We start from the raw sequence: 25,509 nt of genomic DNA on the forward strand, positions 1-25,509 counted from the left end.
AAATAGCACTAAGAGTGCCATCTTTAACATCTTGCTATGACTGTCAGGAAGGAATTCTTCATAGTGTCTGAGGGAACACATAATTTGAAATCCTGAAAAGAGAAAAATAGTTGACTCTCCTTAGACCTTAAAATCTACACAGTAAGTGTGCACTCCAGTGTAAGCTAGTATATAGTTGAGATCACAATCACTCCTTACAAAGATATAAATTCTCTATGTAAACTTTCATAGTAGTACACAAAAATTTATTTCTATTATCACAGTTTCACATGATATCAAATGTTGGTTTGGCCATCTCTTGACTTAATACAATAGAAAATACACAGTGAGAGTCTACCACAGATTAAACAGGAAGGTGTCCCTATATACAAGAGGGGACCCCCCAAAAAACCTGGGCTTTATTAATAAAAATGCGTTATATTCTGACATGTTTAAACTTCAGTCACCTTCAAAATACTCACCATCTGATTCAATACACTTATCGAGACACTTTTTCTACTCCTCTAAGCAGTATTTGAACTTTTCAATTTTGATAGACTTTTAGTGCTTCTGCTGTTTTTTGTTTCATCTCTTCCACGCAGGCAAAAGGTTTCCCTTTGAGAACTTTTTTTCATCTGGGTAAATAAACAAACAAAAGTTGCTTGGGGCACCTCTGGGTGAATAGGGAGGATGGGGCCGGGTTTGGTCAAAAACTGTTGAACACTCAGTGCAGTGTGGAAGAGGTGCTCATACATCATCCATCATGAAATGGGAACGTGCTGTGAAAGAATCTCCAAAGAAAATTTACTGAAGCTGAACATGGTCTCTCACAGAAAGGATAGCTGGTACAAATGAAAGACTAGCTGGTACACTGATGCTGATGGGTTCCTAGAACGCTTACTTAATGTGGGAAGCCTATACTACAAGGGACCCACTCGCCAAAAGATAATTCCGCGTTTGTGTTGGTTCATGAAAGTAAACTAGATCAGTGGTTTCTAAGCCTGCTTGTTTTTTTAGTTGCTTTTTTTTTTTTTAAGAATAATTTAAAAGTAGAATAACCATAAATATACAAGCAGCTCTGATATGTGTTTTTTTCTTTCTTGGTTTGCATATTATGTTCATCATGATATTTACTAAGAAATATTTTCATTTAGTAAATCATATAACTTCTCTAATGTGCAGTATTTTATCCAATCTGCTACTTTTGATTTTTCCAACCTCTAATTCATTTCTTCTGAATTTTGTTAAGTTTTTTAAAGAAATGAATGAAAGTAGGATTTAGATTTTTAAAAAAATACTAACTGAAACATTAAAGAAGAAAAAAAAACTATGATTTATTTTCTGGAAGGGAGGGTATTCTGGGGGGGGAGAATCTTCAATTTGCCATTCACATTTACTGTTGTAAATAGATGTTTACTTGTGTATGAATTTCCCTGTGAAAAGATTGATACAAACTTGAATTTAATATCTGTCCTTCTCAAATGATTTTATTTGTATCATGAATTGAATTTGAGCTCATAAATATTTGTACTATTCCACAGGCAATAAAGTAATCAACTTCAGTTTTACTTCATACACAGAAAATTAATTGAATCATTTCTAGCAATACTGCTACATCATATTCATGAATTTTAAAGATGTTTTAAACAATTCAAACTCCTACTTGATGCAAGTCTTTTTTCTCTACTAACATATTATTGAGAAAATATAACAAGATTTTGATTCAAATGATTTTTGCTGAAAGTTGAAACATTTTGTCTTATTTATTCTATAAAGAACCATGGCTATTAGAGAGATTGAATTTCTGAAACAGAAACTCTATGCTCCATACTTTTTTTTTAAGTCATTTTATCCTTGTGGTTGGGAGTAAAAGCAAAGATACTTTATCACCCAATGGATTGTCCATGGTCTTGATTCTAATTCAGGAAACTGAACAAGAAAGGATGGAACCTATAATTCTATAACAAAGGTCCATAATCTCATTTTTTTGAAAATATAAATACCTAGTTCTTTAAGTAATGAAAATTTTTATTTGTTATTGTTTAGAATGACCTCATGTGGCCCTTTATTTTATGTTTTATAATTTCAACCCTTGCAAAAAGAGAAAAAAATTAATTATAATCAGAAATTCTGATTAAATTGGAATTAGTATGTCAGTCATTTTGAGCCTCAGTTTACTCAACTGCATAATGATGTCGTTCTATTCATCCTGTGTGAGTGCATCACGCATGCAGTATTTGATGGAAAAGGTAATCTAAAATATGACTATATATTTAAACACTTTTTCCTGTGCTATATTAGGTTCAAGGTTTTCACACATTCTAGGATCACTTTTGAGTTCCAGCAAAATGTCTTTCAAAGTAATATAACCCAGAATGAAGTTTGCTCTTTCATTTGACTCTCTATTCTTTGAACATTTGAACACCCAAAGCTGTCTAGAGACTGATATTTACACCCAACATGCACTGGTCTTAATAATATAATATTTGTTCCTAATGAAAAATTATTCCAGTTGATAGCAGCACATCAAAGATAGTAGTAACAAATAAACAGACAAATTATCCTCCCCAGCAATAGTAAAATACCTCATTTTTTTTTTCCTATTAATTATCTTCCTAAGTGACTTACCCTTTGAGGATTTTCTGGTCCACTGTCTTTTAGAAGAGATGTCCTGAGTTGAATGTATTAGATAACGACAGATTTCCACATGAACAAACAAATGAGCTCAATTGTTCATCTGACAAGAAGAAAAAAGCACGATGATTTTATGTAAGCATGGTAATTTTTATAAAATGTTATTGGAAGAATGAATATTGGTAACTGCTTATCATAAACCTGGGTAAATCATAAAAACAATCAATTTATTCAGGTCCAAATTTGATAATGTTTCACCTAACTTTAGTCAATATAGCAAAATAGAAAAAAATATAGAATAATGAAACTGAAAACTAGATATTAAAATGAAAATTAGTATAATAAACTAGATGCTAATTAAAAGGAAGCAAATAGCAAAGATGCATTTGTTATGTTTGAAGTTTCCTGTATCTGATGTTTGCAATACCAGAAAACTTCCAGAAATTCTTGACTTTTAATATACTAAGCCTATTTTGAGGTAGCAATTGGAATGTGTTGCTCACTGGTTAAAATGGGTAAAGGGTTAGATGTCTACATTTTAATTCATAGTCAAACTGTTTTCAGGAACTTCCTAAGATCATAGAGAGGCACTATTCTTTTTAAGCCATCAGCAAATTAGTAATTTGAGATCAGATGTTTTTCAGTGAAGTTAGCAAAACATAGTACGTGAAAGCAAAACATACCAACATATACCTGCACACTCACACTGAAAATCATAAACGATGAAATCTGAAAATATTTTATACAAAATTTTAAGCCTAATATTTATTTTGCATCAGAGCATTTCAAAAGACATTATATTAAAAATTATGATGTCAAAGGATAATGAACAGCTACTTCTATTTAAAGAAGCATTTAGGTGATAAACAAGGTCTTCCTTGAAAGTTATGCTTTGGTCATGCGAGAGTAAAGCTGGAGGCAATTGACTCCTTACCAGATTTTTATGTCATCTTGCCAAAGAAAATCCCTAATATTGTCCTAATATTATTTGATTAAAATATGAGATAATTTATAGTGCCATGGACTGATATACTGTATTTTGGGTTTTAAGCTGCATAGAATGGCTAAGAAGGCTGTGTGGTGACAAAATAAACTGAATTTTTTATATTTTTATTTTTTATATTCAAGGGGTACATGTGAAGATTTGTTACACAAGTATATTGAGTGATGGTGAGGTTTGAGCTTTTATTAAGCCCGTCACTCAGGCGATGGATAAGGTATCCAGTGGGTAGAAAATTGGATACTTTGAAAACATATACCCAAGAACAAAATACCTGAAATAAGCTAAAAGTTATAATTAGCAAAATGTCATGTTAATGAAAAAATAGTTTTATACGTCTATACACAAAACTAAACTCGTAAGTGTAGAAATAATTGGCTAAGAAAATACCTTTAAATAAATGCCTAGAGCTTTTTAATTAGAAGTTACTGCACTGCTTTTCAAAAAAAAATCTGAGTTTATAAACTTTTCTAATTAGAGGCTATAAAATCAAACAATTTAAAGATAAAATGATTCATTTTTGTGTTCAACATAAACACAAATCACATAATCATTTATTTACCATATTGAAGTATTTTAAATTTTAAGTTAGTGTAATCTCTGGATGAAGGAGAGGTATGTATATGTTTGATATAAATTCATTCATCATAAGCTATCTATCAGGTGCCCTATACTGTGACTTGTTATATCAGACTCTGAGATGCATAGACAATAAGAAAAGCAGGTGTGCTACTTTCATATTTGTGTTTCTGAGTATTAAGATATATAGAGAAAGAAATAATTGTTTGTGGTTACATTCATTATGTCTGAAAAAATGTAAATGTAGTTTCAGCAAGTCAAGTAGAAGTTGATGGAGTGAGTTAAGGAATCCCATGCACAAATCTATTCTTCGAGGTAGAGACAGGCTGAAAAGAAGACCGGTAAATATGGGCAGAGTAGATGTCCAAATGCTCAGTTTGGTTCTTTGTAAACTTGATCAAATCCTTTCTTTTGTCTGGTTTTCAATTTCTTATTTCTAAAATGAGTAGTAGGACTAAATCTTTTAAGGCCCCTTCCAATGCTTTATATTGGATATTAGATGACTAGGATAGAGAGTTTTCTTTTTTTTTTTTTTTTCTTCTTTTTTTTTTGAGTTGGAGTCTCACTCTGTCGCCCAGACTGGAGGGCAGTGGCCGCTCCCGGCCACCGCAGCCTCGACCTGCTGGGCTCCGGCGATCCTTCCGCCTCAGCCTTCCCAGTAGCCGGAATTACAGGCATGCGCTACCACGCCCGGCTGATTTTTTGATTTATTGTAGAGATGAAGTCTCGCTGCCCAGGCGGGTCTCGAACCCGCGGGCTCAGACAATCCACTCACCTCAGCCTCCCAAAGGCGCGGGATTACAGGCTGAGCCACCGAGCCCGGCTGGATAGAGAGTTTTCATTCTCACTCCATATCGTATAGTTTGTATGCTAAAGGACGGATCTCAATGTATACATCTAGATGTTTTAAGCGCTGGGATTAAAACCAGAGCTATAGGCTAGAATTTTTCTTTGGTGCAACACCAATCAAGCAGTATTTTTATTCAGGAGTCTACCAAAATGTTACTTACCACTGCACTCCAATCAAAATAGATAAATCTAGATATAGCAGCAAAATAATAGATAAATAGATAAAAGCATAATAGTGAAAACAAAACTTGACAATGGTACCGCTGATAACTTAAAAAGTAAAAATGGACTTTCTTCTATGATGCTTAATACTGTGGCTTTGGAGACATGCTGTAGGAGGAGTCTCTAGTTCAGGCCATGGGTCTTGAGTTCGTATTTTCAGATCCTGAAGGAAAAAGAAGTCACATACAATCTTAGGGACTGCAAATGAGAGCTTTACTTACAGACAGTAGAAGCTTGGGACAAGAAGCCTAATAAGGCAATGAAAGGCAGGAAGGGAAAATGAGTTCTTACCGGTGTGAGTAGGAAAAAAATGGGTAGCTTTATGATTCACTTATGGATATGAAAATAAGTCCTAGCCGGGCTCGGTGGCTCAGCCGGTAATCCCGCGCGTTTGGGAGGCTGAGCTGAGTGGATTGCCTGAGCCCGCGGGTTCGAGACCCGACTGGGCCACTTGGCGAGACCTCATCTCTACAATAAATCAAAAAATCAGCCGGGCGTGGGAGCGCGCGCCTGTAATTCCGGCTACTTGGAAGGCTGAGGCGGAAGGATCGTCGGAGCCCAGCCCGTCGAGGCTGCGGGGGCCGGGAGCGGCCACTGCACTCCGGTCGGGGCGACAGAGTGAGACTCCAATTCAAAAAAAAAAAAAAAAAAACTGAAAATAAGGCCTTTTCATTTTTCACATCTCTGATGAATGTGGCTAGCGTGGGATGACTGGCCAACCATGGGTTTGAAATGCAACTGGCATGACTTCTCAGTGCCCGGAGGGAAAAGGAGTAAATGTAAGCATTTAGGAAGGAAATCAAGCCAACCTAGGCTTACCTGTGCCTTTATCTTAAAGCAAATAATTGAAAATAAGGAGGAAACCAACACAGAGAAAAGCATGGGCATAGAGGATGGATCTGGAAGCTTTGCTAGGCCTGAAGAGCAGAACTGTAGCTGCCATATTTCATTCAGTAACCCACACTTCCAAAATGTCCAGGCTCATCACTTGTAGTAATAAAAGGACCAGCAAATTATTTTATTAAATCATACAATCACAAGAAATCCAACAAAATGGAACAGAAATATTGTTTCCTATCTGTGTCCTTCGTTAAATTGCCGTAATCTTCTAGACATGGCATTTCTAAAACTTTAGAAATATGCCTGCCACATTCTAAAGCTCTTGGTGAGTGTTACTTTCTCTTCATCTTCTTGCTTTTTCTTCATGCCCGATGTTTTGCTGAGGACAGTAAGATGTTGTCTTCACATTCAAGAGAAAAAGAAATTTAGAAGAATTCAAAGTTTGATTTTGGATAGCCAATCTAATACATATGAAATTTTTTTGTCCATTCCTTAGCTTATTTGTCTAAATGAAAGCATATATGGAAGATGGATATATCATCTGCTTGATTCTCTGAATGATTTATTGACATAATTATTTAAATTATAGTCTTTCTATTTGCTCACTAAAAATATAAAATGTGAGCCTTCATTTATATTTTGGGTACTTGAAAAGAAAAATAAATAAAATCTCACTATGACAGTTTTTGAATTCAAAGAAAATTACAGTTTCTCTTTTCTTAATTGAGAATACTCAGAGAAGCAAGATGCTTATGCACACACTTTGAAATTATCACCTGAAGCAGTAACTATTAAGCTGTCTTGTCAAGTGCTGCTTGGCTTGCATTTTTAATAATATTTGTGATACCTTGGACTTTGTAGAGACAAAGACTATGAATTGCTTGGCCCTTGCTATTTTGAAAAATGCTGCCTTTCTGCTTGCTTTTACTTGCTAGCAGTATCCTACTGGAATGTATGATATAGAAATAGATTTTCTATTGAAATAACTGATTCAAGGCAAAGAACTTAAATTCATTTTTTTTAAATATCGAAAGACTATCATAAAATAAGTATTTAAAATAGAAATAAGGTAGCAATTTGATTTCCTTTTTATAGATAGAGAAGAACTTTCTGATGCTTTTTTCCCCTTTACTAATTCAATATGTATTTAGTTAATCTTGTTACAGTAAATTGATAATTCTTACCATTTCCATCTGGTTAACTAGGTGTTCTTTTGCGTGAACTATTAATCATGACATCCAGGAGCCATTTATAATAAAGAGATTGATGCCTAACTCACTTGGGGAAGAAATGTAAGTGGTTTAAAGGCAGACTGCCGAAATAGAAAGCTGGTTTAGAATATCAGGGGCTAAATGGGGTTTATATACATTCTGAGAGAGGACCAAAAAAAAGGAGATTAAATGAAAGAACTGAGGCTTTGCATAACACCATCATGTGAAAGTTGTTAGGCAAGATAAAATCTTGATGTCACTCTCTTTTGAATTTAAGGAACTCAGCAGTTTTACCTCATTAGCACCTTTTACTTACTCTGATGGCAGCTAAACTTTTGAGAGGGGCCATCTCAGGTATAGGATTCATTTGCATCCCCTATGCCCTCACCTTTTTCACATCTTTGCTAGATGAAAAAATTCAAGAAATAATGTTACATTTAACTTTGTGTTGTAATAAATGAGAGCCTATGAAGTTTATTCTCTATAATACTTAATATTCAAAATCACACAGTCTGGATTCAGTGACATTTGGCATGGTTCCATTGCTCAATGTGTTTCAGGGGAATTTTAATGATTAAAAAATTATATAGTTATTGTACACACAGATTCTATATAGGTTTAAGAAACTTCTTAAGCTGTAATGACATTTTTATGGAGAAGAAATTTTCATTCCATACTGTTCAGGAAGTGGTTATGGTACCCTGAGACTCTCAAAACTGAAGTATTTTACTAGGAAAGAGTTAGGTTTATATTTCTTTTTTGAAGAAATGATATTTTGAAAGCCATATAAACCATACTTAATGTTTGAGGCCTGTATACCTTCAGAACTCTTAAGATCATAATACAGAAAATAATTCACAAGTTTTTTAAAAAAGAATTAATGTGGTCCCAGGATATAACAAGAATTAATACTCAAAATGATAAGACAATTTATATTACTAATCTATAATTTGTCTCTATTTTATGTCTATATGCTTATATCTACAGATATGATATATAAATTAATATTTAGCTATCTAATTTATAAAAGAGTCCTGGATATAGGAGCTCAATGAAATAAACATTTATTATTAATTTTAAACCAATGAATTTTCTTTCTGCTTTTATTACAGTACTGTGCTATTTGTGCATGAAAACAATTAAATAAATGGCTATGCTTTCACATTATGGTTTTCTCCTTTCTATTCCACATTTACTGTACTTTTTTCTCATTCCTTTCAAATTTTGTCTACCTTATTTATTTATGTACTTATCTTAATTCTAGATATATTTTTCTTCTCTGCTTCTTCTTGTTAGCATTACCCAGATTTAATTTTTATTTTTAATCGTGTTTATTTTTTCTGGGGTATATTCTGATATGTTTATTATTTAGTTCTGTTGGAGAAATTAAATAATAAATCCTTAATTTAATTAATTTTAAAAGGGAATTTAAAATGTTTGTTATTATCTTCTCCTAATACTTCATAACAAGCTTTTTTTCTAGATACTACAGGGTGAGGCTACAGACATTTCTATATCTGAAATATTTTTATTTTATGATCTTTGCTACCTTTTCTGGTTATTTTCTATTTTTTGAGTGTTTTAATCTTTTTATTTTATATTGTGCAGTGGGAAGAGATTGGTGAAGTTGATGAAAATTATGCCCCTATCCACACATACCAAGTATGCAAAGTTATGGAACAGAATCAGAATAACTGGCTTTTGACCAGCTGGATTTCCAACGAAGGTGCTTCCAGAATCTTCATAGAACTCAAATTTACTCTGCGGGACTGCAACAGCCTTCCTGGAGGACTGGGGACCTGTAAGGAAACTTTTAATATGTATTATTTTGAGTCAGATAATGAGAATGGGAGAAACATCAAGGAAAACCAGTACATCAAAATTGATACCATTGCTGCTGATGAAAGCTTCACAGAACTTGATCTCGGTGACCGTGTTATGAAACTGAATACAGAGGTCAGAGATGTAGGACCTCTAAGCAAAAAGGGATTTTATCTTGCTTTTCAAGATGTCGGTGCTTGCATTGCTCTGGTTTCTGTGCGTGTATACTATAAAAAATGCCCTTCTGTGGTACGACACTTGGCTGTCTTCCCTGACACCATCACTGGAGCTGATTCTTCCCAGTTGCTTGAAGTGTCAGGCTCTTGTGTCAACCATTCTGTGACAGATGAACCTCCCAAAATGCACTGCAGCGCCGAAGGGGAGTGGCTGGTGCCCATCGGGAAATGCATGTGCAAGGCAGGATATGAAGAGAAAAATGGCACCTGTCAAGGTAAGAGTTTGCCTCCGGATCTGCAGGGGCTGTCTGCTTCAATTGGATCATGTATATGCATCTCCTTCCATGATTATGAGCAAATGACCTTTTACTTTGCTAATTTATGGAGATTATTTCTCTCAAGTTTGATTTCTCTCTTTTCAGAATTTTAAAATTTCTGGCAACCATGAAAGATTTAATGTAACATTTTATTGGGTATACATAATTAATACTCAGAGAGTGTCTGAATTGTAGTGTAATATTTCATATTCATTTTGCTTTCAAAAGTTTTAGTTTTGAACAATTTAAACTAAGGGACTAGTAACTTTCATTGTATTATTGTTGTCTACTGCTGCTATTTTCTCTCGTGAAGTTGTTTTCTATTCTTTAATTGATGTATAACATTTAAATGCAAAATCTTAAATGATATTGGGCATGTTTTTGACTGCCTTTTAAAAATTTTTTCAGAAACTAGGTTCAGCCATATGAACTTCACAGCAAAACATTTGTAAACTGACAGGATTAGTTTATTATGTTGTTTACATATGGTTGCTATTCCATGGTTGCTTTTTAAAATTTGCAAACCTTTAAATGTATAATGAGCAAGTGCCCCCTGAACATGACTTTGTGGAGACAGAGTCAATACAAAAGGTCATTTCGAAGCAATTTGCCCTTGGAGGGTTTTTGTTGTTGTTGTTCCTGTTTTAATGTTTCTTTTAAATTGAAACTGGATCATGCACGCTGCTTCATTCTGCATTGGAAAATGCCCTCATCTTGCCTACCTTGTGGTGAGTTGCATTATAGGACTTGGAGATTTATCAATGGCTTTCTGGAACAGGATAGTATTTTTTGCCAAAGTAAAGAACAGCTTATGGAAAAGAAAACAAACATTTTAAAAAATTATGCGCCCTTGTGATATTGAGCCTGTTTTTACCACGGTGTGCATGTACTAAACAGGTAACGAGAGTTAATTAGTACTCACTAAGAGGAAAATCAAAAGCTGAATATTCCCTGCATCCCACATAGTAGCTTCAGGTGCATTTTTCGCTCCTAAGTCCACGATACCACATAAATCAAACTTCCTCACTTATTCAGGCTTGGCTGTAGATTGATTATTGATCCAGGGAAACAAAACGAGGGAAATTACCTGTAAATTATAATGACTTTGGCTAATTATTTTCTCCAGAAACATATTGCACTTCACTTTTCTTTTTCAGCATCAGCTTCTATTTTGTATCTTTACAATACCATCTATAATTCTGCTGTTGTTTTTCCATGTAATCTGCAATCCTTTACAGGCCCATTGAATTTATATATATACACACATCTGAATGCGTTGTTAAATCAAAATTATGTCCCTAAAATGATTATAAGTTTATTGGGGAAATGAATCATAATTGTTCAGAATTGGAATTAAAAGAGAGTTCTAAGGAACATTATCTTAACTTTTTTTTCAGTTTTCTGATTAAGGTGAGGGTGTATATAACTGAAGGATCAGAAGCAGGAGTTATAAGCAATTCATTGAATACATTTTCTTCTAAAATATTGTAAATATAAATTTTAGTATTTTCAAACATTCATTTATGAGTATTTTAAAACATCATCCTCTATTTGATTGTTTATATCATTTTGCAGAATATGTGGATGCCTTAGTTAAAGATAATGACTTTTGTCTTTATTCTGATTGACAGAGATTAAAAGAGGCCTCTGCATGTCTAGAGGATACATTTTGATTGTTGATGAGTTTAAAATATTCTGCTGATAATTATCATGAAAATATCTTGGGGAGGCAGTGTTTTGACAGAATATTTTTTATTTTTTTTGAGTTGGAGTCTCACTCTTGTCGCCCAGGCTGGAGTGCAGTGGTACACTCACAGTCAGTGCAGCCTTGACCTGCTAGGCTTAAACGATCCTTCCACCTCAGTCTTCCAAGTAACTGAAACTACAGACGCACGCCTCCACGCCCGACTAGTTTTTGTGATTTATTATAGAGAGAAGGTCTCACCAAGTTGTCCAGGGTCTCAAACCTCTAGCCTCGGCCTCCCAAGTGCTGGGATTACAGGCTGAGCCACCAAGCCCAGCCGACAGAATGTTTTTTAATGCAGGTGCCCACACACATCTAGAGGGTCTAAGTGAGACAGTGGAATGAACTGGAGAGGTTACATGGTAGAAAACTTTACTATGCTGGACTCTGTCTTGATTCATGTATTTATTATCCTACCCTGGTAGTAGGAGCAGTGGTTGCAAGGGTCATGCCGTCTATAGAGTGCACAGGCCAGAGAACATTACACAGTGCAATCCTTATGAATAATGCCTCTTGGTGTTTTACAATGTATAAATGGTATGGGGCGGCTCTCTAGGAGAAATTGCAAGCGTTTATTTTATAAATAGTGTATCTAATTGAATGATTAACTAATTGAATGAATAAAGTTTTGAAGGTTTGCTTTGGAGAGTTAAAGTATCACAGATTGTTGAGACATGTCTAAACAAAACATGTATATATCAACATAAATGTGAGTGTGTGTGTGTAACATAAAATGTCATGATGACTTTCACCTATTTCATTATTTTAGCACACTAGTCTCAAAACCTTCAGTGGGGTTCTTGATGTTTTGGAAGTATCCTTGATAGGTAAAAAAATTAGGAGTCACACTTGACACTTCCTATTCACTACACAGTTCCAATTTGTCACAAAGTGTTTATAAAAATTACCAACCAACTCTCTCTCAAAGTCATCTACTTCTCTTTTTTCCCTCCAAACTACAAGCAAAACTTATTGGAATTTTATTTGCAAATATAATAAATAACTTGATATATAGTTTATATTTTTGTACCTGTGAATGTATTACCTATACAAAAATGCAAATCTTGTTATTTTACACACACATTACCCCTCCCCCAGCCACACACACACTTTATACACTTCAGTGGTTTCCTTTAAGACAAAGAAAGCTTTTAGAGTAGCCTAAGAAAACTGCATGGTTTTGCCCCAGTTATCTCTCCTGAGTCAGCTTAAACTGTGCTTCCTCCCCTTCCTTATGCACTAGCAAAGCTAGCTTTTTTCAGTTTCTCAAAGACAATTTACTCACTTTCACTACTTGTTCTTTTGTAACTCTGTTCTCTTCCCCTGGAATACGTCTACCTCCTTTATGCCTAATTAACTCATGCTAATCCTTCAGCTCTGTACTCCAATATCCCTTCTTTAAGCTGTCCGGACCATTTAAGAGTAGGCTAAGTCTCACTGTTATTGATTCCTATATCTTTCCTTCATAGAACCATTTAGACCTATTATTTTATACCTATTTGCTGATTTATTATCTGATTAAAGATTTTCCTACCCCCATTAGACTGTATACTTCTTGCTAGCAGATGTGATGTATGTTAACTTAAGGAATGGGAAAAACATCAAAAGGCAAGAGGAAGGGATAGTGACTTTCAAAAGAATGTACAAAAGTGTCAATGAATGTTGTGTTTTTCAATACCGTGTTTTGTTTATTTATTTTATCTGTGTGTTTATGTGTAGAAAACTTCTTTGATCTGAAAACTGTCAGATCTTTCAAATGGATTCTTTCTTAGTCCTAGGACTCTCAGGTCAAATTCTCAAGTTCCAGGTTTTAAATCATATGCAATTAGTACTTCATATGTTAATAGTTATAGAGGGCAACTTAGTGAATTTTGTAGAGCCCAAAACATCACACATTGAGATACAGTTATAATATGGCTTTATGAAGTAATGACATTTAGTTACTCAGTGTTTTTGATAACCAGACTATGTTAGAATTTAATTAAATAAATGATTATATTAGTATGCTTATGTTTGAATATTTCTGTGGTACTGATTATCATATACCTGGAAGGTGACCAGGTAGTTGTTGTCAGATCATGCTCTTGTGATCTGTAGTATATGTGCTGGGCTTGAGGCCTTTTCTAGACAAAATCTTCAGAATTCAGAATTTTGGGCAGCTTATTAACAGATGTCCTCAATTTAGAAGACAACCAAGCAATGAGTCAGGAGACTGCTCAATTTACCCATTTGTGATGTCAACTTCACACATATTCTTTTCATTAACTTTTAAGAGGAATAGACTACCTTAATTTAATAGTTTGATGAGGTAACAAAATACTCTGCTTTCTATTTTATTAGCTGCCGTTTCCAGACAACTTTTCTCTTTTAACTTCTAAGAGAAATAGACTACCTTATCTTAATAATTTGATGAGATAAAAAAATACTCTTTCTATTTTATTAACTTAAAGTATAGTGTATATTTGTTTTTCTAAGGCTTACTTTATGTGCCTAAACTTTTGATAATAATCTGCTTTATTTATAGTCTACAAATTTATTTCTTTGAAATGTTTTTTTATTTTCAGAAAAAAATAATGTTCTAAATCCAGTTACACAATTATGTTTCTGTTTGTTATTCATTATTATTTCTGATGAAATTCATGCTATTTTTTCTTCCTTAAGAGGCAAGTGAAATTTTTTTCTTTTGAGTAACAAACGGTTGGCAAAAACCCATTTTGAAAGTTTCTGCTTTTTATTGAAGTAAATGTGTTTGACAGAAGTAATTGAGTTCACATGAATCAAATGTTGCCTGCTGAGTTCTCTTGTGATTTTGTTGCTGACTTACTCAGATGCAAGGCAAGACCACTAATCTTCATCAGTTGCTAGTGGAATGAAGTAGTAATTTGAAATTAGCCCTAGATAATTATAGTTTCACTTATATCAAATGGAGGAAAGAGATTTAGATTGTGGGTCACTGCCAAAACCAGTCAGAGTGAAGAAGGTATATAGTACATGCTAAAATACAGCATGGGGGGGGTTACACGTCAAGAGCTGTGGAGAGAAAGCACTTATTAATTATCCAACTGGGAGATGATTGCACAGCAAGAAAAATGTAGCAAAAATACCCAACTCAAGAAAAAGCCTTGCTTCAGAAAGAGTACAGATACAGCAGGGAGTAGGATGTCTATCATTCATACTTCTGGTACATATTTATGATTGAAACAAAATTGGCTGGAAATATAGTATATTAGGTGTTCATGTAATTATGCATCGGAGAGCCTAGTTATTTTTAATTAGGCATATTACAAAAAAACCAAAGGGGTTGAACTTTTGATTCGATATGGTATATTATTATATGCAACAAAAGAAAACTAATTTTAATCAAAATTTGAACAAAGGATAGCTTTTACGGTGTGTGTGTGTGTGCATACTTTCCTTTTATGAAAAAACAGCAAGACAATTAGGTAGTCAAATCATTTCATTCATTTACAGATATTATACATGAGAATAATAAAATAAATGGTCTCTCTTTAAACTGCTCCCTGGCATACTTTTAGATTAGCTCTAATAAAATTTTAGAAGCATATTCTGTATTTGGTTTTCATTTTGGTTTTTTTATAAATCAAGATTTCTCAACACTGGCAGTATTGATATTTTGGGCCAGAAACTTTTACTTGTCATATTCATTGTAGGATATTTAGTAGCTTCTAGTTCTCTACCCACTAGCTACAGTAAGATAGTCTATTCCCCATTTTGACAGCCAAAAATATCTCCAGATATTGTGAAATGTTCCTTGGGGGAAAAACTACTCCCAGTTGAGAATCGCTAACCCAAATATTCATACTCTCCTTAAATGAACACACATGCCACTAAATGAAAACAGGTGTATAGATATGTATATGAACTGGATACCTTCGCAAAAGTGAATATTTTGTTTTAAATTCTGCAGAATAAAGGTGATGAGCATTTTGAAATCTGACTAATTTAACTTGACTATGGTGGGAAATATGCTACTTGTGAGAGGCGGCATACTCTATTAGTTTAAGCACATGACTTCTGAGTGGGAATGCTTGGATTCTAATTCTACCTCTGCCTTTTACCAACTTTGTATACCTGTGCAAGTTACTGAATCTCTCTGTTCCTTGCTTTCTTCATATATGACTACCTCATAGTAATTGTGTGAGATCATATATAAAAATTAGCACATATCTAGCATATTATGCTTATTCAATAAAGATTATCTATTTCATATCTCCCACTAAAAATAAATCTACAGGATTATGTGTCTGTTATCACAAATTTATGGGGTAGCTGTAGGTTAGAAATGTATCTATTTTTTTCTAACTAGGTAGTATATTATTGAGCAATTTCATTTATCAAAGGATAATATAACATTTTTATTCGCTGAGTGAACAAAACTATGTAAATATCATAGAAAATCTTTTATAAAGATTTTCCTAGAGGTACAAAACAAAGATTTGTTATCTGGTTACATAGTTTCACCCATTTTAAGCTTATTATTGTTGTAGTCACTGTATCCTTCTTGTACAATTCCTGTGTTCTAGAAATGCAGACAAATGCATACACATATGCATATGAACTGACATCTATACTTAACAATTATGAAAATTTCTAAAGGTGATATGGTTACCAGGAGGTAGAATGTACTATTTTAGATAGGACAACAAAGACATGTTTTCAGAAAAGCTGGCATTTAACATAGGCATGCATAAAGAAAAAAAATTAAGAAAAGCACAAGAAACAGCATAGCAAGCAAAGAGAGCTTCTGGTGCAAAGAGTTATTTTATTAATTTTATGTATGTCTTTTTTTCTAAGATTAAACTTTAAAAATTTAGTTGCATATTAAAATCTGAGAAATAAAAGATCTGCAAATTTCTGAACTTACTGGCTAAAAGAGGATGTTCTTGTAATATTATTTTAAAGATAGAAGATTCCTGATAAATACTATAGGAATCAGAAACATGCATATCTAACATGAAACAATCTAGTTTATTTATTATTTTTTCTCTTATACAAAAGGGAATTTATTGGAGATTGGAGATAACAGCAAACTCACAGCTTGGGAGGAGGCAGGGGACCAGACTTAGGAATGGAACAGAACAATTCAGTTTATTTGTGAGTGATACTGGTGGATGATTATTTGTAAGTTACTATACCTATTGAAAGTATGACATCCCCCCATTTATTTTAAGAACTTGTTTTATTGGTTCAATAATAGTAACTAGTAAATCTTCTGCTATGTGTGGATGAATGGAAACATGGGGGGGTCTTGACAATTAAAGAAAAGAATAGAACTAAATACTTGGCAATACCTTTGGTCAAACTTTAAAACTTGGTTTGCATTCCTTTCTTATTCATAAAAGAAAGTATACTAATGAAAGTGTTGAGGCTTTGTATATCTCTAGTTTAGAACAAATGTAACAGATAAATGCTATATCTTATCTTCACAAAAATAGTAATTACTACTTTGTTAATCTTACCTCGGGCAGGTCTCTAGATGTTTTTTTGATGATAATGACTTGTTACATATTGTTATTGTGCAAGTGAATTTTAACATTAATGGACTTGAATTTCATCATGATCATTTGGATGGAGAATCAATGATTATATTTTATGTTCAAATGTTTCGTACTTGTGTAAAACACCTCTTAATAATAAACATTTATTAAAATGAGATGCACTGGATGAGCTCCTTTTATTATATTTTAATAAAAAGATAATTATCAGGAAATATGTTAATGATAAAGACTTACAAAGAGCTCTACATATCTTAATATCTTACATATCTTAATTGATATATTCGAAACTATTGAAAATCCACAACATTTAAATGTGACAGGAAACAAAAAGTCTTTTTATTGTTTTGCTTCTTTTCCTATTATTTAGATACCAGCAAAAAACTTACATAAAGTCTGATAACATAAATCAGTACATTTTGCATGGGAAAAGTAGTGTGCACAGAGAAATTTAATGGTGACAACTCATGTCATTTAGCAAAGATTTCAGTGTTAGTTCTCAGATTCTTGAGAACTAAAAGTTCAAAAAAATAAATGCAAATGATAAGAAATAAAGTAGACAACACTTGCATAAAATCATTAAGTAGACTTCAATAATTAAAAGTGATCTATGAAAGCATGAGGAGATATTTTTGTTTATGCAACAAATTAAGGGCATTGGGCTTTAAAATGATGCAGGCTTCAGCTCAAATCTCACATTTTTGTATGGTAGATAAGTGATTGCTGCCAAGTTAATTAGATTGAGCCCTACTTTCCTCCTCTGCGAAATGTTACATGTTATCAGCTGCACCCATAAAGTTTACATGTAAGTCTACCTGAAGTCTACCTACTCCAGGAATGGTGCATGAAGTAGCAGCATTGGCATCACTGGGAATGTTTTAGAAACATAGGAATCTTAACCCTATCCCAGAATGTTAAATCTCAGTCTACGTGTTAGCGACATTCCTTGGTGATTTTTTATGTACATTCAAGTTTGAGAAGCACTGATGTAAAGAACCTTTACACTGAATGCTCTTTTTTTTTTATTTTGCAGATTAGTAAACTGAGGTATAGATAAAGTAGGACCATAACTACACAAGGGCAAGAACAGGAATATATTAATTGGAATCCCTTTTGTATATATGTCAAAATATTACATTATCCATGGTGTTTCCGAGTCATTTGGCATTAATTGTATATTTATCTCCCTCTCAAGATGTTCTTTAATATATTTTATTTTATAGGTTACAAACATTTAACTGTTTACAGTACTAGATCTAATAATATTTATTTCTGATAATTGCATCCTGACTTAAGAATCACATATTTACTGTCATTTCTTTCTTCCATTTTTTTCTTTTCTTTTCTTTCTTTTTTGAGTCAGGGTCTCACTCTGTCACCCAGGCTGGAGAGCAGCGGCACGTTCACGGCCACCCCAGTGTCGACCTGCTTGGCTCAGGTGATGCTTTCAAGTAGCTGGAACTATAGGTGCACTCTACCACGCCCAACTAACTTGTTTGATATATTGCAGAGACTAGGTCAAGTTGCCCAGGCTGGTCTCAAATTCCTGGGCTCAGGCAATCCTCTCGCCTTGACCTCCCAAAATGCTGGGCCTGTTTCTTCCATTATTAAAAAAAAAAATAGACATGTTACAAGTTCTGGAAAAGTCAAACCACAGGAAAGTAGAAAATAAAGACATGGAGTCACATCCCAGTCATTCTCATTTATAAATTACCTGTTGATTTTTCTGTTTTTGAGATGTGTGTCTTTTCTTACTGACCACTAGCAGTTTCTCACATAATTTAGCATTTTCTCCCACTAATATATACTATCTATTTTTTTCTGTACTCAATATTCATAGTGAAACACAATCATTTTAAATGATATTGTTGCTGGGCAAACCAAAGAGAAATTTGATTTCTGTGTATGGGGCCAGTCAGAGGTTCACTATTTTTTAAAAGTTTATCAGGTGATTATAATGTGAAGCCAGAAGCCAGGGTTGAGAACTGTCATATTTAAGATTAATGCTTGGTGGCTTTTGGTGGCTAGTGCTATTTGCACCCCTAAACCTCACCTAGGGAGCCACTGATTTTGATTCTTGAAGCATATCCACTCTTCCTCCCATCAAGAAGTCATCAGATATATGTCTCTTTGTGCTCCGATTGTGCACATGACTACATTTTTTTTTAGGTAGTGTTCTCATGAGGGTGTAGCCAGCTTTCAAGGTTTTAGGCTCTCTGAAAGGCATCCCACAAAGTACATGGCTATGGCCTTTTCTCCTGGTTCCTGGGATGTTAAAATCTAAGTCACTTAAAATTTCCAGATTCCACTTTACCCCACCCGGTTTGGAGAGCAGCTGAGAATCAGCCCTTGGCAGTTAGCAAACCAGGCTTTAACTTTTTCTTTGTTTCTGCCCCAGGCAGATTGCCATTTCTGATATTTTAAACTTATTAACTTGTAATTTCTCTGTGTTAAAACAAAATATAACAAAAAATAACCTTAAACTTTGTTCTATTTAATTTAGCATTTCTAAGTCTTTGTAGCCGAAGTATTTTTAGGTTTTCTTAGATTTTCACATTGTTGGAACTGAAAGATTTCTGTGAATTCATAAATTCCAAACTTTGTAGTTTCCTCAAGTACACAATGCCAAATACAAAGGTTGTAATTTTAGAAAATTATATGGACCTATAGGAAGATAAAATTAGTGAAAGATATCTAATTTCCTCATTTGAAACCCCTAGTACTAAATTCAACAGTATTTATTAGAACTAAAATGAAGAATGGTCTACTTTTTTCAAAAATACATTTTAAGTTTGATTCAATACTCATGTTCTTTTATTAAATAATGTATATCTGAAGAAATATTAGTTAAGCTGTCTGAAACATTTGACAAAAAAGTAACTTTTATCTATTAATAAGCATTGTCATAAACAGATGAAAGGGCATCATTTTTCTTTTTCTTTTTTGTAAGTAGTAGTAGAATTTGAAGGATTTGCATGAATTAGGAAAAAAAGTCTCTACATCTTTACATTCTTTCTATTATTTTTTTATTCACAAGCTTTATCAAAAAAATTTCCAAAAATTAATTTAGAGAAAAATACACTTTGGATTTAAGAAAGGAGTACAAAATAAAAATACATGTGAAATTTGGCATCAGAACACTAATTTTGCTTAAAATAACTCTAGTATACAGACTCCTAAATAATATCATAAAATTGAATTTTATTTCATTAGTCAACTCAATAATTGTAATTAAATCATGTCATCTGTACAAAATCAAGCAAAAGGTATGAATTTAGAGGTGTTATGTTAATACTGTTTATTGCAATGAGATTAATCATTTTTATTCATAGTACTAAAAATGGTGTTATAATACAGATGGAAGTCTTGATATGTTTTATAAACTCTCTATTACAACAAAATAAGTTAAAACACAATGATCCTTCCATGCAGAACAAGGGAAAACTGTTTTTAGAGGATAAAATATATATATATATATATATATATCACATCACGTTTCATTACCTTAGTAAAAATTTAACATATGAGTTAGAAATTTTATAATGGTCAGTAAACTAATAAGGAAATGATGTGATGTCTGTGGTTGGAAATGGAGGAAGGGATTACCCTGTTCAATATCACACAACCACCAAATGTAGGATTTTTAAAAGATCATTTATTTAACTTCAGAATCTTTGTTCTACTCTTTTACTTTGTATAGTATAAAACCAAATGTAAACACAAGATTGATCTGTATTGCAATTGTTTATAGCATTAATGACAAACCTGAGTATATAGCACTGCCTCTTTCTAGATCCTATTAGGATCCACTTGTTAAATATTTTATGTTTTACCTGTACTTATTTATTTAGAATACCTCCTATATGGACTCACCTTGAAAAATCACTTGGCCACTTTGAATGGTTGCATAGAAAACTATCTAACTAATAGCAAGTGTAGTTTAATTTGTAACTATCTGTCTATCTGTCTGTCTAATTGATCTAGTTATCTGGTTTATACTACTGAGAGAAGATAAAAATAAGTGTGCCTTTTACTGAAATGGTGTAATTTATACCTTTAAATCTAACTTCTGCAATAGTCCAGAAAGACATGCCAATGATTATAAATCAAGAAGTCATGGAATTACTAATCCTGGCATAGTTCTATTTAGAAAGCGTATCATTCATAATAATAGTACAAAAGTGAATTCTAAGCTATCCAGGATCTCATAACTGGTTTACATTACATGAAAATGCTTTTATATTACTTATTATTTCTCATCATGTGCATGGGTCACATCTTATCCTTCAGAGTTTGATTCTTTATGTTTTTTAAGTGCTTTGTCTGCATTTATGGCTGACAAGGAAGATTTCATCTATTAGAACCAGAGTGTTTGTTGAGATGCTTTGATCTTTTCTGAGCTTGAAGATATACTGCTCATTTGAGTACTGTTAAGGTGTGGCTTTAAAAAGAAAAGGTAAGGAAGGCAAGAAGAGCCACAGTTTGGAGGAAGTAACAATTAGAGCAAATGATAATTTGACTGATGGATAATTCCATTTCTTTGATGGAATTGTTAGCAGGAATCAGACTTGGAGAATGAATACAGGAAAGTTCCTGCTGTGTGATTGTAAAGAAGAAGAAGAATACACTATTCTATATGCATAAGAGCTTTTCCTCTGATGAATTCAAAGTGCCTTGAAAGAATTTCTTTAAGACATTTCTAAAATTTTAAAAATAAGAGTATCCAAATTTCATTTCTATTTTATGAGTTAAAAAAGTCATGTGATACCAAATGTTCCCAGTGTTTCTCCCATGCTTCCTTTCCCTATACTAACTGCGTGTATGTATGACTCACGATCTGAAAGCAACGTTACTTGGTCCTGTGAATGATTTTCCAATATTCACCCATTCCCAACATTTTCCAATGCTAAAAGCTTCTTTTTTTAGAGTCAGACTGACCTGTATTATTTATTTATTTAAGATTATCTTTAGAAGGTTTTGTGTGTCGTCTGTTTTTGCTCTCTTGGTTCAAGCATGATTTAATATGTCAACACAGGTTTTCTTAACTGCATTTGATTGTCTTCCATACTTTACTTAGAGCTAGGCAAGTTGCCTTTCAAGCATGTTGCTGCCCAGATAAATGAAATGTCACAATAGTGAAGACTCCTTGTTTTGTGACAGCAGTAGCTTTTTTTGGCACAGTCAGTGGTGGGAGGCGGGGTGGGAAGGGAATTAAAACAGTAATAATAGAGCTGATTTAAGTCAAGTTGGTCCTCTTCAGGCCCACACATGAATAGAATAATGCACTTAAATTTTGAGGAAGTTCATTCTTTTTTCAGGTGAAAATAAATTTAAATACAGAATGAGGTTTTTTTTTCCCACTATGGACAAGAAGAAAACATCTGTTAGCAGTTTCACCAAAATAATACTCCAAGATAGCACTTTAATTTTTGAGTTTGATTTCTTCCATACTTTATTGCCAGACCCTGAGTTGTTATTGCTCTCTGTTCATAATGTTAGAGACCAATCCATACTAAAAAATGTTTCCACTGTCTCCCACAGTGAAAGTATTGTTTATGATTTCAAAACCTGGATTAGATTGTAAAGATTGGAGGCTCATGAAGCTTAGTACTTGGCGCAAAGAAAATCCTCAATACATGCTAGTTAGATTTTGAAGTTTAAGGCCATTTCAAATTTCAATGAGAGACAATCCTAGACAAAGTGCAGTATGTGTGTGAGTTTCTGTTTTTGTTTTTTTTATTAATGTTTGTTGCTTTGCTACCACCACCCTGGATGATTATCCACCCACCTATGGCATGTAGAACAGTCGGAGATGGGAGTACACCAGATCTGGCCTGGTCAGCTATTCATGTTAACCCCTTTAAAGACTTACAAGCTTTCTGCATGTTGTTTGTATGTGTATAAGCATGGAAATTGTGATCTCAATTTAAGAGAAAAATAAACTAGACCAACCAGGCAGTCTGCAAGTGATTAGATGTATGTTACAGGAATCGAGAGATTGTTAATTAAGTCTTGATGAGGAACTGATGGTAGAAAAATATTAGACTTTCAAGCAGCACAGAGTTAGGTGAAAAATCTGACTTTTGGAAAAATCTGATGAAGGTGAACGTCTTAACCAAGGGCAACCTGTCATCATCAAGGGAAAGACTGGTCAGAGTATTCTTGTGAGCAGACCTCAGGAGAGTGTAAGTTATTTTCTTCTGAAGTTCGAAGGGAATGGAATTAAAGTCGAGGAGAAAAGGACCTTGTTCCTAGAAAATACAAAAATAGGCCAAAGGGAATAGGTTGACTTTCAAATGAACTGTACAAAGCAGTGGTATACTAGAAATAATAGGGATTCCAAGAAATGAGATCTAAGATTCTTAATATCAGAATTGTCAGGATATTTTAACAGGAACGGTAAGGCAAGAAGAAGGGTTGACACATATGCAAAGAATTGCTATATGTCTGTACTGTTAAATGTTTTATTCATAGTCTTTCTTTTAAGCTTGACAATATCCTGTGAGCCACGGTGTCGGGGGCAACTGAAAGCTCAGAAGGTTAATTTTACTAAGATCACATAAACTAAACTATAAAGTGGCAAATTGACATTTTGAACCCAGGTGTGTTTGTTTCAAAGTCCGTGTCTTTCTACTATATTATATGTTCTCCATTAAAATGCATTTGAAATTCATTTAATTATGTCACCTTGACTCAAATCACCGGTGAAAATCTGTTGTCGATGTGAACTGCACTATAGTACGGGTGGGAGAGACAAGCACTCCAGAAAGCCTTGGGAGCCATCAGAGTAGTTTTTATGTGAGAGAGAAACTTCCCTATAGCCAGAACTCAGACTAAGGAAATGAAAAGACAATTTATGGTGGCTAGAAAGGGACAGGAAGATGAACAAATAAGCAAAGCAAGACAGTGTGAATGAGCAAGACAGTGTGTGTGTAAGAACACGTAGGATTCTGAAGCTCTTTTAAAAAAATTATTATTATTATTATTTTAATTATAAAGATGTGGCATACAATTCAGGGTTAGGTATACAAACACTGATTATGCAGGTACTCTTGATGAGGTATGTCCCTCCCTCCCCTAGTAGTTTCCCTCAACTGCCAATCCCACCCGTCCCCGGCAGTTTTTCATTACTGCCAAATGCTTTCTTATAGTATTATAATTGTTCAAGGTCCGCTTATGAATGAGAACATATGGTACTCTGTTCTTCGTTTCTGTGATAGATCACTGAATATGATCAACTTCAAATCCATCCAAATTGCTGCTAAGTCCATATATTTGTCCTTTTTTATGACTGCATAATATTCCATTGTGCATATGTACCACATTTTCTTTATCCAGTTGAAGCTCTTACCTTGGACAGTAGATGCCTGTAATTAGGCACCATGGCTAGTCAGGAACCAAATTAGATGCTATAACATGTTTTCTATGGGTACATCTAAATGGGAAGGGAGAACTTTGGGCATAAAACCCAAGATACCTGTTGTACTTGAAGAGAGATTTTGTCAGTGGTTTAAGAATTCTCAATTGGTTTGTAACCTTTTTGCTTTTTACATGCTTGGGCACATAAGCTGCTTTGCTTTACCTGTCTATTCCTAAAGAATTAGTACAGAAAATTAAAATTTTAAAAATTTTGGCCTTTGAAGCATTAAAGTGTCATTTTATTCAAGTTTAGGTTTATTGTTTTTCTTTTGTTTGGAGGTTTGGTATACAAGCAATACATCAAAACTGGATTGGGCATGGTGGCCTTTCCCTGTAATCCCAGCACTTTGGGAGGTTGAAACAGGAGAATTACTGGAGGCCAAGAGTTTAAGACCAGCCTGGACAATATAGCGAGACTCCATTTTTACCAAAATTAAAAAAAATAAATAAATAATAATAATAAAATAATATTAGCTGGATATGGTGTTGGGTGCCTGCAGTCATAGCTATTCTAGAGCCTAAGGTATAAGGATCACATTAACTTGGCAGAGAACCAAGATCAGGCCGTTGCAATCCAGCCTGGGTGACAGAACAAGATCCTGTCTCTAAAAAAGACAAAACAAATAGCAATGACAACAAATGGGACTGTGTAATATAAGTGAGGAGATTTGCTCAGGATTCTGTGCACCTCAGGGACTTGGTTGTACATGTAGATGTTTCTTCACCACAGTAAAGAAGCTAGAAGACTCCTCACCTTCCTACCAACTCCAAAATTCCACATTTAGCAGGTACAACGTTTTTGACTAGAAGAGACTTCAACTTTTAAGTATTTTCATGTCATTTTTGGTGATGGGAAGCTGAAAAGAAACAGAATACAAAGCAACAGAATACAAGGCAAAATGAAACAAAGCATAAAAGGAAAAAGGAAATAGGCAAACATAGCTTTGTAAACAGAACAATAAAAACAATTACTACTTCTCTTGTTTGATCTAAGATAAACTTTCAGTCTGATAATAAAGACAAATGTTCTTATGTTTTAATAGGTAAAGCAGAACTGTTATGGAAAAAATATCTATATTCATGAGTTAGTAGATCCAGCTGCATGCCAGCTATATAGAGCACAATTTTTGTGTGTGTGTGTGTGTTGGAGTCTCACTCTGTCACCCAGACTGGAGTGCAGCGGCCGCTCCCGGCCACCGCAG

General features: G+C 33.9%; 1 protein-coding gene across 5 annotated transcripts in view; it reads left to right on the plus strand.

Moving 5' to 3' along the window:
• Positions 1-25,509, plus strand: part of EPHA5 (EPH receptor A5) — a 363,799-nt gene that overhangs the window by 66,028 nt on the left and 272,262 nt on the right. For all 5 annotated transcript variants that reach the window (XM_008060513.2, XM_008060517.2, XM_008060515.2 and 2 more), the window contains exon 3: positions 8,923-9,586. In XM_008060513.2, coding sequence (XP_008058704.1) covers positions 8,923-9,586 — 664 coding nt within the window. The remainder of the gene's footprint in view (positions 1-8,922; positions 9,587-25,509) is intronic.

This window comes from Carlito syrichta, unplaced genomic scaffold (genome assembly GCF_000164805.1).
Source record: "Carlito syrichta isolate Samal-C Ts95f unplaced genomic scaffold, Tarsius_syrichta-2.0.1 Scaffold304638, whole genome shotgun sequence".
Taxonomy (NCBI): Eukaryota; Metazoa; Chordata; class Mammalia; order Primates; family Tarsiidae; genus Carlito; species Carlito syrichta.